Here is an 18,529-nt window from a genome sequence, read left to right on the forward strand (position 1 = left end):
TTGCTGATCTTTTGCATACCTTTATAGTTAAAACTTTTCAGGCCATGCCGCTCAGCTCCAAGTGCGTAGGCTTTATCACAAGTTGTGATTTATGACTTCACAAACATGTCAGATTTACTGCCGCGGTGTAAAGAGCATGAAGACTACAGCCTCGGACTCTCCCCGTCCATTCATTTTTGACAGGTGACAAGACACCAGTAATTATCAGCCGCCAGAAATAAATCACAAGATTTTATCACGCAGCTCGCCATGCCCTTGATGGAATAACCATTTTCAAGCAAAGGGAACCTGTCCAATGCCGCTGAAACTAAGATTTGTAAATCTCCTGCTCAAGCCCCCATAATGACTGGTTGTTAGCCGTTTGTTATTAGAGGTCTGTGTGCCAAACGTTATATATTTCCAAAGGGATAGTTAGAGGTAATAAGTGAGTAAGGTCTAGGTTCGCTAACCTTGGCTTTCCAGTGGTATGTTAATGCATGTTTTTGGTGTCTGCCATGGAATTTTCTCACCTCAATAAAAAGCTTCCAGTTAGAAAAAAATCATGTTATCGCTGCCCCTCCGCTATTTGTCACACCACAATGCCTCGGGGATAGTTAATGTCTGCAAAAATCAATGTTATCAACTGTACACTACCAATCTGTGGTCATTTCATGGCAGTTATTTTATTTGTCATACTGTACTCTATTTTATTGCAAAAACACTGCTTTACATTATGTCCTTGGTCAAGGACCAATATTGAAGTACAAGCCCTTGAAAATCGCACTTAATGATGCAGTGTGTAGGATTTAGGAGGAACTATTGTCAGAAATTCAATCCACAATATTCATAATAATGTTTTCATTAGTGTTTGATCACCTGACTAAGAATTGTCATGTTTTATTTTATCATTTGACTTATTTATAAAATTGTCTTTTATGTGAGGTTCTCATTCATGAAGTCCGCAATGTTGCACCACCCTCGTTCTGCAGTATCCTAGAAAAGAGAGTAGAGAGGGCCTTTCACTTTTTTTTTCTCATTTTTAGGAGCTACTGTGCAGGAGAGTGAGGTGAGGTTTAAGTCAATAGTTGTGTTGTGCAACCTTACCGAAAAATGCCAATAAATCCTACACTGTTGACCTTAAAGTGCCACACCTTCTTTCCATCACTGATAAAATGGCAATATTAGCATGAATTCTCTTTACAAATATACAGATAGAGAACTGTAGTACCCCAGAAGCTCTGACCATGAGGCTCTGTCTTTGGTGTTGCAGGACACCGAGCTGCCTGCCCGGTAGATCTATGTATATCTATCATTTATGATCTTTTGTGTCAGCATCGAATGCTGCCTCTTATTGCCAGTTGTATCAGAGTAGGAAATGATCTCTCCAGATACCTCTGTAAATCACACTTTACACTGTGGTGACTCAACAGAGTGAGACCTCAAGTCTTTAGGAATTATTGGCATACTTGAAAAAAAAAAAAAAAAGCAGCAACAAAGAAACAACATGTCACTTTGATTTGAGTTTTTTTTTTTCAAGTTTAGTATGAGCTGTTCTCTTCTGTCAACACACAGACATGCTTGAGTGAAACACGCGTCTTAGGTTTTCGTGACAGGGTGAGCGAGTGTCTGCGCGAGAGATCTTGTCCAACATGTTAAAAACAAAACGTGAAAGCAGCAAGTCTACTGACACATATGAATGTGAATCATACTGTCTGAAATTACTGGCAATTACGTGTAGCTGGCTGCTGTAATCCCTTTCAGTGTGCACGCCAGCTATAAAATCTCAGTTGTCGGGTTGAAACAATGCCCCGGGTATTTCAGCACGCACAGCTCTACATTGAAAGTGTTATTCACAGAATATCTGTCATTGAGTTGGCTATTAATCATAGAGGTGTGTTGGAGTTGATTCTGAAAGATGTTTCCAGAGGTTTAGCACTCTGAGAACTTGAAAGTGTTGTGATTTATTGGGGAAGAAACTAGTAAAATATAAAGCAATGGATGTTGTGATGAAGGCCAACAAATGTCGTCATCCTTTTTTATGAAGCTGTACCAGGATACATTTATCTTAGAAAAAAAACACAGCTGAACATCTCACTGATTATTTCAGTGACCTCTTCATTATTTCGTTTTCATTCAACTCATATTTGTCATCATGTAAATATTTGATTTAGTCTCAAATCCATAGTAACCAATTGATTATGAAGACATCATATGTTTCGTTCAGGCCGTAAAGAATAGCTGGTTGCCATGTTGAGAAAAAAACAGCATGCTTCATGTTTTGGTCACTTAAAATCCTGCAGTCTCTAATTTAGCCATAAGCAGAACATTACTGTAACTTCCCTTCTTGGTGATTTATACCTTGTAACAAAACCATGCAAATCTGTCAGTACTGATGTCATGACATGTCTAACAGTTTCCTGCACATAGGAATGTCAGTATACTTCCTCCTCTGCCCGAAATACCTGAATCATGATATGAATCACTTGTTTTTACAGGATAGTATTTACAGCAGGTTCATATGAACTAGAGATGGAAATGTATTTATTGTAGTGGACAGACATTAAGCTGTTCACAGCTGTGTATCTTGAGATTTTGGATATTTAGCTTGCATAAAATGTCTTTTGATACCTATCTGTATTTTTTTTTTTACCTTATTCACTTTTTTTTGTTGTTCATTTATCATTCATAATCTGATTTATGTAAAACAAAATTCCTTTAAACATGATGCAAATTGATTTTTATGGTATTCTCTTACTTGTGAAGTGATCAAATAGATATCCACAATTCCCTCTGTAAAACCTTTGACTCTAACATATCAACAGAATTGAACCTGGCGTCATCCAGTGTTCTGATTTCTTTTAACAAGAATGGCACTGAGTAGAGTACAAACTTCACCAATGCCCAACATTTCCCTTTCACATACACTCAAGCCAGCCACCGAAATCCACCTGATTTTTTTCATGACGATCCATGCATTATTCCCTGAAATAGTTACGCTGTCAAAACAAGGAGCCCTAATTTGCAATGTTAAAGAACATGAAAAACCATTCCTTGATCTGCAGAAATAGTTAATGGGGTCTATTCCGGGCTGAGACCTAGAGTGAGACCCTGCCCGGGTCGATATTTCCCGCCACTATCCTTGGGCTGGGTCGGGCCAGGCTGGGCCCTTGATCAAGAATTTCTGTGTGTGTGTGTGTTTTAATAATTCTAATAACTTAAAATAACGACTATATTTCCAGCTAGAAACGCACAGCTCTCTTCTCCCTCCATTGTTGTTTGTGTTTGTGTCGCTGCCTGGTCTTACACGTGACTTGTCCTCATGATGAAAACGTGACTTGTCGCATACATGGCATCACTCCCCGAGACGCAAGAGGAAAACAAAAACATCGTCAGTTATAACTGCCCATGCATTAAAAAAACGTCAGGTTTAAATCAGGCTCGGGCTCATAATTACAATTAATGTGTCGGGCCGGGCCGGGCTCGGACACAACATGTACAGGGTCGGGTCGGGCTTGATTTTTTTGTACCCGATCTAAGCTATACTGAGACCCATGTCCAATCCAAGCTTCATAGAAATCTGGTGGGTGTTTTTTGTGTAATCTTGATGACAAACAGACGGAGTGAAAGCATATTGTCCTCAGCAGAGGACTTTTTCCAGCTTTTTCCATTATATGATGCTAAAGTGTCTTAATGTAGGTAATCAACTGGGGAAGTTCCTTGTAGTGTCTCACCTTAAACAATATTTTATGCCCTATCATGTCCATGCTAAGGTAAATTAAACCAGTTTTCTGCATCCTTCTTTTAAACGACAAGAAATGTGTATAGAAACGAAAAAAAGGAAAGAAACCCACAAAAAGGCAGTAGTCTATGTTCATAGTGCATTCCTTCCTAAGAGCAGTCAGTCATTACACTGGGTTATCATTACAGGGTCCATTTGGAGTGTTGGAACATGTGGTCAAGGTTATCTGTCTGTAGGCTAGTTCCCACACAACCCACAGCACTTAAAGTGATACCCTCTGACCACAGAAGTGGTAACAAAGAATCACGGCAATACTATGTTTAAATGAGTCTAATAAGTTTACAACGCTCTCTTAAGTGGATGTGCGTGAAATGTCTGTGCCCAGGAATACAGGCTGACTGACAGTTGCTTGACATCAATGGTTTGGTAGAGTCAACAAGTGACTGGCAGAATGGATGACCTAAAAATCTAAAATAATACATGAGAGCTTGCTGGTTGAAATTAGCTTATTTGTTAAAGAACAAACGAAAGTTACCGTCAAACTCTGGTCATTATGTGGTCATTGATAATTGTAGCTTTGCTCTTGAGGTCAGTCCTGCGTGGGTCATAACCTTGTCCTCCCTCTGGCCATTAACCTCTCCATCAATGGAAAGAGATGCTTTATGAGCTACAAGTCTGAAGATGTAATTAGAATAGATTTGCTCTGTCAAATTTGACTTTGACCTCATTCCATCAAATCAGGCCTAGAGGGATATCTCAAATTAAATATTCTCTTTAATCCTAAGGACCAAGTTATTTAGAACAATTCAACCAGTCGTGCACCACAGTTAGTGCGGTGACAGGATAGATACACCGTTTTTCAAGTCTGTTTGAAACAATAATCAGATCTCCATATGGAGATTTGCCTGCTGTAATCATTCCTTTTTCCATTTTAATTCCTTAAAAAGCAACAAACTACAGTAATATATTTATTTCAGCTGTAACTGAGTAATATAATGTGTTACTAATAGTATTTCAGTAATGTATTAGTACAGTTATGTCACGTAACGTGTTACATATTGATTTGTTAAGAATCCATCTAAACCCTTCCGTCACCAGAAAAAAATATATAAATCACCACAAAAATTTGTCGGTCGCACACCGGCACGGCTGAGATGGCTGCAGAGTCAGGCTCTACATTTGCAAGCTGGGCATGCTCCTTTTAATTTGAATTTTGTAAAAGAAAAGGACAAGAACATAATCGGATAAGAACATAATGGTCAGGTGTAAACTATGTCAGGGAGGGAAGCCGACAGAACTCTCTGCAGCAAGACATAGCACAAACACCTGAAGAAACACGTAGATAGGGTTCACCCAAATACTAAACTAACTGAGAGAGAGACGACGTTAGCAAGCGGAAAAGAAAAGCAGAGGATGAGAGCACGAGCAAGCTTAATGTTTATCACACAAAAATAGATTTCGCTTGATCTCAGTCGGCAATAGATTGAATAGAATTCTTCAATCTTGAATAGATTGAACCCAGAGAAGTGAGGAGGCTTGTGGCAGGGTGTGTTGAAGATAGGGAGCCTCTGTCAGCAGTAGAATCACCAGCTTTTAACAAGCTCGTTAGCAAAATCCCTGTCAAAAACAATAATTTGCTAAACTAGCTTTACCATAATCAGATCGCTTTATGCCGATGCAATAGTTGTAAGCCTAATGTTTCAGACCTCCTAAACAGCGGTATTGCCAAATAAAGCCTAACAATACTTGCCCATTTAAAACAATAGCATGAGTTTAATACAGTATCTTCTTACATTTTCAGCATCATGTCCTATCAGACATGCTCATCTCTGTGTCCAAATCCATTTGTTTGATCCAGGCGATTCACTTGTTCTATATAGGATATTTGAGCATTTTGTTGAAAGTAACTAAAAAGTAGTGTAATGTATTTCCCCAATGCAGACAATAATGTTGTAACATAATAAATTCCTTTAAAATGAAGGTAACTAATATGTAACACTGTTCCTTTTCATACTAGCCATTTAATTATTCCTTTCATGCACATTCTATGTACTCAGGGACAAAACCCACATGACATGTGTCCAGCTATGTGCTCATTGCCCGAAAGTGAAAAACATCTATTTTATTTTTTTGGCTTAATGATGTAGACCTATACAGATATCACCTCTTATCAAATGCCCCAACAACAAGCTGTCTGCCCATGGCACATCACATAACAGATGTTTTCATGTAAATAAAATTTACTCAAATTACTCAAAACTGACATCTATCTGGACAGGCAATAAGGTATTGAAATGTTTTTGTTTAATATATGTCAGACTGTTTAGAACTGTGTAATAAGCAAAATTGTTTTTTACTTGGAGAAAGTGTGAAAATACAGACAGCTTAGTAATGCATCAAGAGTTAATAGACATATGAGTGACTCCAAGTGATATTAAGCAAAGAAATGAAGCCCATATACCAGTCTTTGTTTCTGCTGTGGTATACACAGTGCACTTGTCCATATATATACATATTACGTAAGATCACTGCAGACTTTTTACAGTCTCTGGCCCTAGTCGAGGTCCTCATTTGTATCGCTCATATTTAGAGGGCAAGAAAACACTTGTAGAAAGGTTGCCCTCTAGTGGCAAAAAGATAACGCACAACTACTGAGCATCAAGTGTGTTGAGCATTCTTTAGGGTACATTTGGCCAGTTATATAATTGCAGCTGATTTAAGAAAATCAGCAAAAATGGCAGATAATTTCTGTCAAAAAGAATCAGTTTTAAATTCTTTATTGCTGAATCATAGTTTGTTTGATTTTTTTGTTTTTTGGGGAAATTTGAAACAGTGAAATAACATTTGCCATTGCTGTCTTTGAAACAGGTTGTGATAGAAAATCATACTCAGTAGTGAGTAACTTCATCTAAGTCACTTCTTAAAACTCCCTTTGCTTCAGAACAGTGACTTATTATTATGATTATTACTGTTATAATCTCCATATCCAAATAGTCCATAGTCTTCTCCTCAGTGACAGCCAGCTTTCTCTACACCTTCAGCTGTTACCATTCAAAACTGCTACAAATACTCTAGATTTCCAACATGGTTAGACAACAGGTCGTCACTCTCACACAACATATTTAGAAAGTTTCGCAGAGGACTGCACCAGACTACCAATGCAGAGGTCATGACCAGGTGGCTATGTAGCGTTTGACACGGGAGATGAGGACAGATCGACCAGAGTGACTTACCTGAGTGACAGTTTGATCACACCTCTGTGAAAACTGCTAGCAGTCAGAGCTGACCAACTATCAGTAGATTAGTGTTGTTTGCGAAAGTATCATTCTGAAGAACTGAGTCCACTCAGTCCACTCTGTGGACTGACAGCAGTCGGTCTATGTTTAACTTTCGAGAGAACTAGGCGAGCTGTTTCCTCCTGCGTCCAGTCTTAATGCTAAACTAGGCTAACTGTCCTAAAAACAGGGCTGATATCCATTTAAATACCTAACTCAATGAAAGATAGCAAATAAGTATATTTCCTAAAACATTGAACTCATCCACTGACTAAACTGTGCTTTGGTCAAGAGACTAATCTTAAAACTGTTTCACGATCTGGAGACAAATCTACGGTTTCTGTATCGCACTTGTGTTGTAGCTGAGCTAGTGCCACACAGAAGCTGCAAGACTCTCCGTTGCATAGATGTCTGAAGGGGTGTCAGTATGTACAATAGTTGTATTGTCATCTGCTGTTTATCATGGGACCATAAGGGAAAGAATACAGCCCAGTCTACAGCTTTCAAAGGTCCAAACCATTGTGTTTAAGGATGTAAATGATTAATCATTAAATACTTGCTTATCAATTATATCAAAATAAAATCCAGAATACTGGTGTGACAGATTGTGTTATCAATTAAAACAAGTAGCACAACTCATTTGTAATTTTCATCTTTTTTATAAACTTCAAATTAAGCCTGCACATTCTTAAAAGAGGGTAAATAAAAAAAATGGTGTACACAAACTTATTTTACTCTTATTTTTTCTGCCCAACTGCAGTTAATAATCAACTAAAAATGCACATCTGAAGCATGTTTTTTGGGCGATTGACATTACGACATGTTTCCAGTGGCATTTCGGCATGGTCTGATCAATGATATAGTGCAGTGTGTATTGATAGAAAGATTTGTTGAACCTTGTTGTGCAACAGTAATGTCACTGTTTTAAAGTGGCATAGACGATGGCTTTGGTTCTTCTTAGTTTAATAATAAATTTAGGGTTGGATTGTTTGTCCTAAATGACAGCAGAAGGCAACTCCCAAACTGGTGACTATTGAGCAATTAGCCTCAATAGTCACCAGAGTGGCAAGCCAGAAAGGTTGAAAAATCCTGTCCCAATGTTTTGCCAGCTGGTGTTGGGAGAGGACTCACTTTCCCCTGTAGGTGGTGTGAGTAGGCTGCATTTGTTTTCTGTTAAAGAGACAGGATCAATTATTTTGGATTTCTTACCTGTAGGAAGCTGGAATACAAAACTTTCCACACTCAAGTTGTTCCCTTACATGGCAAAGGTGCTTATTATGGAGTGCAACTGCGTAGGTGAAGGCAAAATAACACCAGACCAGTGACAGTCGATGGTGTCCTATTCATACAAGTGGTATCCTATTCATACCCGGCAAATACTGCGTGTATATATGGATATCCGGTTGTTATTAGTACATTTAAATATGGGAATTAAAAATAATTTATACCCTCATTACTAACAAATGTGCCAGCTGAACCGATCGCCTTATGGGGCAGTTCACCTTGGTCTCTTCTAAGTGTAATGTGTACTGTGGAGGAGGGTGGAGCAAGAAATGCAATGTTGTTAGGTACTGTAGTGCACTTTTGGTCACTGAAAAGTTGCTGTGGATAGATGTGGTTTTCAAAAGCATGAATTCTTGCGATTTTGTAACCCATGCTTCCCATATTCCCTACAAACACACCACATATATAATCTGCTTTCATCAGTTGCCGTGAACACGGGTGTGTCCATAGATTGAATTTAAATAACCCTATTTCTTTTGTCTGTTTATGCATCAGGACGAACATGCATCAGTATAATTGTGGTGCCTGGCACTTGTCTTGGAAATTGTGGCCTCTAGTGGCTGTTAGTGGGAACGTTATACCTGTAGGTTTGTTTTAAAAGTCACTGGTACAACTGTAAGGAGTATGCAAAGGAAGAATAAATAAAGTTACTGATTTGAGGACAGCACTTTGAGGGCATTGCACAGAGGAACATAGATGAGCAAGCCCTGACGACACAGACACACTCAATCCTTTAAAATATGAGGTGGCTTTTCTTTGTATTTCTAGATCCAGTTATATCCAATAAATATTTTAGCAATAAAAGTATGATCATTTGTGTCAGCCATGCAAAAAGACACTATGGTTTAGTGTCCCGTTGTGTCCCAAGTCCTAGTTTATGGCATTACATTAGAAACCTGGGTCCTGTTTTGTTTTTTTTGTTTTTTTTTAAATGTGGCCCAAGTATTTCAGGCTATCATTCTGTTATCAGCCATAGATAATCCTGTTTATTCGAATCCAGCACAGGATGCGGAGTGAGTAGTTCACCCTAGATAACAGTGTGCCCTAAATTTGAAATAAAGGCAACGTGATTAAAGAGTGGGAAGTTATGGCATTCATGTGATTTTTGAAATGATCATGTTATTGCAGTAACATTAGGTGGGTGTGTTAGGAACACTCCTAGCATGCATGGGGCAACAGATTCATTGACATAAATGTCACTTCATTTCAGGAGACTTAAGATTGATAATTATTATAACATATTAGTAACATATTATGAAACATTTCAAGGAGCTGTCAACACAATTTCCAGTTAAATTAATTCCACAGTTCAGTGTTTGATATGTTTTTGTATTCAACTGCCAGATACCATATGTTCTGGCTCACCCTGGTCTTTTAATAGAATCTTTGGGTTGAGTTTGTCTTTTTGCTCACAGTATCTCAAACTACATTTGGATTGTTTTGTTTTTTTCAGTGTACAAAATTATTTTGTTTATTCAACTATGTTTTATGAAAAGTTACATTATAATTATGATGTAACGATAACAATGATGATTACACATACAGAATGTATTGATTTCTCACCAACGTGTGCATCTAAAATCATAATTATGTCAATTTTTTTAATAATTAACCTAGAAAATCTGTAAACCACACACAAAGAACTGGGCCTCTAACTGATATCTTAGTCACTTATTTCTGTACTGACTGTACTGAGTTACATCTGAATAGTTTGGCTTATGGTTGTCCGAGTTCTACATTTGCCACTCTGCTGGATTGTGCCTCTCTACCTGATCACATTTACAAGCCACAGTGTTGCAGTACTGCAGCTAGCATATCCAGGTGCCTGAAACTAATGTGTGGTGTTTACATACACAACACAAATGTATTTTCAGCACTGATTAGATTATGAAGTTTGTACCGTTATTCATACTCCCAAGTGCATGAATCTAACATTGGTTCCACTAGACTTGTTATGCTCTTAATGTAACAAAATGCCTTTTCTCATTTACAACACATAACATATATCATCTTTAAATTAAAATGTACTGAATTACTGACATCTATCTGGATAGGCATTTACATTTCTGCAGTTATTCCTTCAATAAATTGCATAAGTTACCTATACACTTTCTTTAAAAAAAAATCTATTTAATACCTGACATGCTGTATCTCACAGTGTAATAAGCAAAATTGCTTCGTACTCGGATAAAGTGGGAAAAGGCAGACAGACATGTGAGTGACTCCAAGTGATGTTAAGCAAAGAGGTGAAGCTCATATCCCAGTCTTTGCTTCTGCTGTAGTATGCACGGTGCTCTCGTTCTAGAAGTAGACCACAGATGCTGAAAAAAAGCAGACACTCAATCATCTCTTCATGATTCCTAAATATTTGTCAGTTGTACAATGGACAAAATGATAAAAACATACGGATTCATTCTCCATCTTCACGTTCCAGAAAACACAGTATCTCACAATTATTGTGCTAGTGGCAAGTAAAGATAACTCCACTTCCATCTCATTAGACAACAACACTTCTTTCTCAGTTCTTAGACATCTCTTTTAAGAATGACAAGAATACCAAACAACTCTCCATCAGTGTTCTTTCTCTGTCAAATACTTGACACATTTTTATAGCCATATGTTGCTTACATTTAAACAGCAATAAACTCAAAACACTCAAGCATAGTCCTACCTTGCCCTCTAACAAATGGTGTGGAATATTCAATCTACTCCTGTGTGAAATGACAAACAGAGCAATTTGCACTGAAAAGTTGAGGATATTTTAACTTCATGTTCATTAAACCAAGCACTAGAGAGGAGCACACCGTACCAAAGGAAAACAGTGGTTTGGCTGTCAATGTGTTTCTAGCAATGCATCTTGGTGTGATCAGCTAGCCAGCCAGCTGTCCCAGGTCTGCTTCCCCTTGACATTTTGGATATGTGTCGCCACGTATGTTGCTGAAGTATGCCGCTTTGGAATTTGATGTCCACATTTTTGTTGTGAGGGGTGAAGCTCTTGTGAGGTAAGAGTTGGTAAGTCTTTACAGCAGAGCCAACTTTTAGATGATACAAATTAATATTTAAATAGTTTTAAAAAATCTTATAGGTCAGACAATATTAGGTTATTTAATATGATGTTAATGAATCTATTCATTTGGTGCTTTCCCACTGGGTATTTTCGCTGTGATATTTTCACCTGTAGGACAACTACACATAATGTGGACAAAAAGCCAGCTTATGTCACAAGCATGACCTTCGTGGCTTTGAGTAAGCTGTCTTCACAACTGTTAAAATGATGCACAGGTATCTTTCCACAGGATGAATTATGATAATAATCTAATACATAATAATACATAATAAGTTAATAACCTAAACTTAGATGGTTAACATGGACAATAATGCAATTGCGTTGTTGCACAATGCTAAGGACTTTAAGCCTCACCTAGCCACTGCTATGATTATACATATCATCAGCAGATTTAACCATTGCATCCCTTTATTGAGATCCGCTTGCATACACTGGTTTTTCTTCATGGTGTTCATGTGTAATATAGAATATGTGAATATGCACCTCGGATACGACATTATTTTGAGATGAGATTGTGAGCATCTGAGTTCTTTGGATGGGGTTGCAGTCACGCCCAGTTTGCAAATAGCTTTTTATCATGCCATCTCCGGCTGTGTTTTGTCAAAGCTATAATTATTTTTCTCATTGTCTTACTCAAATATTTGTTGTCCCTGGATTGCATCCAGACCATGTTAATGTAATAATGTGAGTCTGTGCACTGAATTATCTGACTTTGAAGGCTCAATAAATCTGAAGTAGATAGTCTTAAGTTTTTCAAATTGAACCAAAAGCTGCCTTCACTTATGAATTGATGACAGCGGGGGTGACACAGGCCCACCTGTATTACCAACTATGATCAGATGGGAGAAATAAAATCGGTTCAAATCCAGATCTCATGAGGTCTGATTAATGCCTTAGGGTTTAGTGTAATGTTGCATTTATTATATTAGAGATTTTAATAATAGAAGAGGTAGGATTTGTTTGTTCAAGAAAATTGCAGACAATCTATTAAATCCTGAACCGAACCCAAAAATAAAAAGGAAATACAGAACCAGCTTGAACAACAAAACTTGGTATTTTAGGGTAGTGCTCCACTTTAGCCTCTACTCATAAAACTTTAATCACCTCTGGATGCTATAATGATTCAATTTGATAAAAAAAAAAAAAAAAAAATTTGGCTTTATATATATATATATATATATATATATATATATATATATATATATATATATATATATATATATATATATATTTAAAGAACAGTACATGAATAAAAAATGCTTTTTGATGCTGCAGCCCAAACACAGACAAAACACACAAAAATTTGAACTGAGCTCAAAACTAATTTTTTGATAACATAAAATTGTCTTGATTATCTATAATTCAGATCTGAGGGAGCAGTATTAGCCGAAGTGCACAGTAAGGTGTCTGCACGCTCTGAAGCCAAATGACATATTTGCAGCAGGAGAATCACATGCAGGTCCCCTTAAAATGGGAGAGTGAACAGTGATCCGAATCAGTCAGCTGCACTGTGGACCATGTGTGCATGCGTCCTCCTTCCCTCTCATTCAGCTGTTTTAAAACGACACCTCCCCCCCTCCTTCCCAAATCCTGCTCCCGCTCCGAGTGCAGTCATTTCTAGTGCAGAGAAATGTCCCTGGTGACACTGAGGGATGACGCAGGCTCTCTCTTCCTTTCTCTGTTTCACTACCCCTCCACCAACACCATCTTTTCCCTCTTTTGACTTGCTCTCCTCTTTCCTTTTTTTTTTTTTTTTTTTTGCTCCGGCGCTCCCCCTTTCTCCATTTCCTCTCTCTGTCTTCCTCTCCCCCTCTCCTATCACTGCCTCCCCCAACCCTCCCCTCCTTCTCGCTCTCTCTCCCTCTCCCTCTCTCTCTCTGCTCCGGCACTGCAGTGCTGATTGTGATTGCACACACACTCACACTCACACACACGCTCACACTCACGCAAGCACACACACGCACACACACAGGAGCGTAGCTGAGAGGCAAGGACTGCAGCAGCATGCACCAACCGCGGCTGAGCTGTTCGGGGACACGAGGAAGGGGAACTGAGGAGAGAAAATAGTGTGCTATCTCATACCAGCCTGCGTGTGCATCTTTGCAGCGGTGGGAACGATGCATTTCAAGAGCCGATAGCTTATGTTATCCGGCCTCCTCTGCACTGCCTCTGCATCCCATTCACCCTGCTCCTCCCACTCCAGCTCTTCCTCCTCCTCCTGTCTACAGCATCATTAGACAGGACTACAGATTGACCGGGACTGGCGAGTGGTGGATGGTCAGGTTTGCCCCGGCTCAAAGATTCTTCCGTGGCTATGCTACATCTACACCTCCGCTGAGGGCTGGATTGTATTCGACATTTGGAGGTAGAAGATAACCCACAACCTGCGAGCAATCTTGGATGTGTGTGTCATTCTTTACCAGTGTTGTCATTGGCGCATTTCCTCTATTTCGCTGGTTGTTTTGCCTTCTCTGAGACTGGCTAGCAGGCACTGCAGCATCAGGACCGCAAGACCCATGAAGCGGTAGGGCATGAGGACCCAGGGGCGACCCAAAGGAAGGGCTTGAGTGCTTCCATTGCTACCACTGCTGCTGAGGTGCTTATCTTGATTTTTTTTTTTCTCCAGAAAAGGGTGTCTGGTGGGGGTTGGGGTGGGTGGTGACAGCACAGGTACCCAGGCCCCTGCAGAGCAGAGCGGGTGGCTCTTGCGTCGAGGCAGGCAGGACGTCCTGTGGGAAAGGGGGGAAGAAGGGCTGGCTCGAGCGTTGGGCTCCTGATGGTGGCTATTTTTGTCTCCCCTAGCTGAGTGATTGGGACAGCGGGTGGAAGAGAAGATGCTTATGGCCCGAGACACGGCGCGGGATGAGGCTCAAAAGCTACACAGGAAGTGGCTGAAGCACCAGGCCTTTATGGCGGAGCTGGCCCGCAATAAAGAATGGCTGGCCAAGATAGAACAGGTGAGTGGAGGTGACCAGGGCATGATGATGGAGGGAGGGATGGTTGGATCGGGAGGTCAGATAGGCAGAGCAGGTGAGTCGGGGGGAGGGTACCATGCCAAAGAGTGCACATGACTGAGAAACAGTGATGATGGTGGGTGTGGTGGCAGTAAAATTGAATAGTTCAAAGTGGCAGAGATGTCATCACTCAGCTGTCATTTCATCACTTGGTTTGGGGACATCCTGAATTACATTCTCAAGGTTATATTGCTATAGTGGCCGTGTTGTTTTTGAGATTCACAGGTGGTATGGTCCCTGTGATTCCCTGCTCATTTTTTTCATAGAAGTTAGACCATCTGAATTGCATTGCTCAGTTATGGAGGTTGCTGTGAATTATATAGAGGACACGTAAACCTTTGCAGGAGCTGAGGCATAACATATAGAGATTGCCTTTTCCTTCATCTCCATCTATTCACAAATGGTATCAGTTGGTAACACACAGCTGATGTAGGGTCAGTTCATACCATAAAAACATTCTTGCTTTTTTGCACCGCATTTCCATCATGCTTTGCCACACTGTCAGAGCAACATCCCTTCCACACAGAATGTTCTCCATGCCCTCTGCCTCAGTGAAGCTCAGGTGGGCTCTTGAGATGCAAATTAGTCAATGAGACTCCATTTTTGCTAATGGCACATTGCATTTGGCCGGTTTAAGTCACGAACCTATTGCTGCTATCAGAAAAATGTCATTTTCGACCCAGTCACATGTCCAGCTGCTGCTGACGAAGACATGTAGAGAACATGATATGTAAGGGCACCACGTAAAGTGAAGTGTGCATAAACCAATACTTCTGCTTGTGGAAAAAGTGTCATAGTGTGACAGAATTTAGATCATTCAAACAAAATTGCTGACTTAAGGTATGCGCTGTAAATGTGAAATGATGTATAATAATTGATTCAGTTTGATGAGATTTTAGGTGAAAAAAAGAGGAAAAAAATATGAAGTGGTGAAACCAGGAAGTGCTCTTTTGCATTCAGCCCCCAAGCATCACATGAACATTAGTGAAATGTCAGAGAGAAACCATTTTTGCAGCTGGAATCCTATAATCCCCCCATTTTTATAAATATTTTAAGTATTATTTTCTCATTAGGAAATTAAGGCAGGTTAATGAGCAGATTGCTAATTTCCTTTCAGCATTTTCAGGCCAAACACTGCACCGGGGTGAAACTGTCAGTGCACAATAATTAATTGTGCAAAGTGTGTTTTGTCAGCAATGTTTTTGATTATTTAATACTCAGTTTTCTCATTTAAACCAGGAAACCAATGAGTGGCTTCTATCTGCCCTCTGCCTGTACCAGTATGACAAAAGGTGTGATTACATACTTCACTCGTGACTCCTAGACACACATTTAAAGCTGAATAATGTAGTCACAATGTTGGTGAGTTTTATCAGATTTTGACCTTGCTAAAATGTATTTACATCTCTGATGATATCCTAAGATGTTTTGTTAATGTTTCCAGTGTTATAAATTATTAATTTTTTTATTGAATACATTAAGACATTCATCAGACTGTATAGATTTTTACACAGTGTTTTTTGTTGTATATACAGTATTCATAAGATGGCACTGTAACTAACCATCATCCTTGAAGACAAACCCCACTACTGTATATTACCTAATGAGGAAGTCCTCATTAGCCATCCTGGTTGTCCATGTGTGAAATTTATTTTAAGGCTTATCATGTTAAAGTCTAGACCCTCCCATTAAGACTGCAGACACCTCAACTTTTTCAGTCACGAAGCAAAAGAGCTTGAAAATAACTTTTAGGTGCCAGTCAGTGTTTGCAGAAAGCTTTGTCCTTTTGGCAAATGTATTTATTAATTTTTTCTTAGACATTTTTTTTTTTTAATAAGTTCACAGTTTCAGTCCCTCAATTCATGCAGCCATATTCATTCGTGTCTTCAACAGTGTTAACACCCTATAGTTTAGTAGTACAGGATGTTTGTTTGAATATCATCTGTTGAATAGTGTAGTGTACTAGAATGTTTAATTTATTTGAACTTAAACAATAATGTCAGATAGGTTTAGTATCTATAGCATTTGTTGTTTAGAATAGAGGTTGTAAGACACTGGATGTCCAAATATGGTTTGCCAGATCTATTTTACACTTACGTTTTGGTTTTGGTTTCTATTATGTAGTGTAGATTTGTCTATGAATTAGTCAGTTGATTTGGATTTGATTTTGATGATTGACCATATTTCAAGCAATATGCCAACAATTCCTTGGTTCCAGCTTTTCAAATGTTAGGACTCCTCTTTTTTGTATAAACTATTATATAGTAAATATTATAGTAGATTATGATTTTTTGAGTTTGAGACTCTCCAAATAAGCTTCAAATTGCTTGTTTGGATAAAACAAAAAGTCCACCATGAACAAAAAATTATGAAAACTGTGTATAGAATTGAAGTGAAGTGAATTAAGATAATAAATAATTGTCGGATTAATGAAAATGTTCAGTTGCAGTCCTGGTATAATGTGTAGTCATAGTTTTTTTTCTTTGCTTATCTTTTAGATTGCCATGACAAATCATCTCTAGTGATCAGCTAGGTTTGTGTATCTCATGAATGCTGTGTGTTTAGTTTGATATCAGGAAGTTAATAAAGATGTTTAGCATTTGACAAATTATAAATGGAAGCATAATGTTATAAGTAGCTGTTATTGGTATAAAGTTTTGCAATATAGACAAATAGAGAAAATAATGCTGGAACAACAATGACTTGAAAGGCCTAGAGTCTACATCCTGATTCTAATGTTGTTATCTTCAACAGCAGTGAAATAAAATAAAATGTTCTGTGACCTACCACTGCAGTGTAACCAATAGTTGATTTTAGAGATGCAAAATGCATCTAAATATTAGCATTATCGCAATATGGCCAATTGCAATATTCAAATCGCAGGAGCTGCAATAGTTTTGATAGATAGAGATGTCATATATGATTTTTTTTTTTTTTTTTTCAGCAAAAATGAAATTGGCAAAAAAGGTCCTGATTGATCGAACCATTGACAGTGCAGTTATATGGTATGTGTCTTTGACAACCATGGCACCTTCTAACCCATGACCAGTTGCCCTCAATATACGTGGTCAGTTAGATTTGAATATTTAGTTTTTCCAGAATTTAAAAGAATACAGTTAATGTTCTGCCTATCGCGTGACATGGAGAGGTCCTGCCTCGAATGACATCTCAACTTGAGATGAAAACAGATGGAAACAGGATACTGCTTTACTTCTGAATCATCAGCGCATTTGTATAACCTTTCATGCCAAATACCAGATAAATCAACTGAAAGGACTGACACTGAGTGCAGAAGATGGCTGCTCCACAGAGATTGTCTCTCCCCTTGCTGATTGGCATGTTTTCCTAAAGTTCCTGTGTACATAACCCCGTACAGGCGGTTACAGAGAACCTCGTGTCTCCCTAATCTACCCCCATCTCGCTCTCTGTCGTTACCTGAGAGACAGAGAGAAAAGATGACGCCGCGTCCTGCCATGATCGGAGAACTCTGCGTCCTTTTGGAAGGGTTCCTGCCGCGGCCCCTCACCTCTGTTCTCTCTCAGTACTTACTCAGCACATGAAGCAGGTACACAGCTCCAGGCCGGCCCCTGTTGGTGGAGGATCTGTGGGAGCTTCTCTGTTACAGTGAGAGGACTAACAGCTGACCTTGTGCCAAGCCTTATCATGGGCTCAGGGGTCAGTGCTTGTAAACACACAGACAAAATGTGGTCCTGTGTCGCTTGAACACATACAGTAGAAAACGGACAGACTAAGGAACGCAGGCCACTTGCGAACTTATCAATACATGACTGTCTGTTTTTAGATGTGGCTTTTATATTTTATATCCACAGTCTTTGTCTGAAATATTATGGGCATCTTTAGAAATTAATTTAGTCTCTACCTGTTTTTGAACCGTCTCAATTTCCAAACCTCAAAAATTATTAAAATCATCTTTTCATTTTGATTCTCATCTCCTCTTTATGTGTTATTCGTATTACTTTTGAAGAGGAGATTAACAAGGGATGATTGCCTCTCTTAAATACATACGGTCAGTGTCAGTGTCATTGTATGTTCAGCTAGCAACATTCTGTAATTCTCTGACTGTAATAAACCAGTGATTAAATAATAAATGCCAGTAGACCACACCTAAGATTGGGTTGGCCCACCTCTCTCAGTAGGCTTTTTTCACAGT

General features: G+C 38.9%; 1 protein-coding gene across 7 annotated transcripts in view; it reads left to right on the top strand.

Moving 5' to 3' along the window:
• sptbn4a (spectrin, beta, non-erythrocytic 4a) overlaps positions 1 to 18,529 on the top strand; it is a 58,339-nt gene that overhangs the window by 16,213 nt on the left and 23,597 nt on the right. For 3 of the 7 annotated variants that reach the window (XM_037120535.1, XM_037120534.1, XM_037120537.1), the window contains exons 6-7: positions 13,451 to 13,940; positions 14,147 to 14,301. The exons of 1 other annotated variant lie outside the window; for it this stretch is intronic. In XM_037120535.1, the coding sequence (XP_036976430.1) occupies positions 14,179 to 14,301 (123 nt within the window). In that variant the 5' untranslated portion in view covers positions 13,451 to 13,940; positions 14,147 to 14,178. The remainder of the gene's footprint in view (positions 1 to 13,450; positions 13,941 to 14,146; positions 14,302 to 18,529) is intronic. 3 more of the 7 variants (XM_037120538.1, XM_037120536.1, XM_037120539.1) reach the window with 3 other exon arrangements.

The sequence above is a fragment of the Acanthopagrus latus genome, chromosome 13 (genome assembly GCF_904848185.1).
Source record: "Acanthopagrus latus isolate v.2019 chromosome 13, fAcaLat1.1, whole genome shotgun sequence".
Lineage (NCBI taxonomy): Eukaryota > Metazoa > Chordata > Actinopteri > Spariformes > Sparidae > Acanthopagrus > Acanthopagrus latus.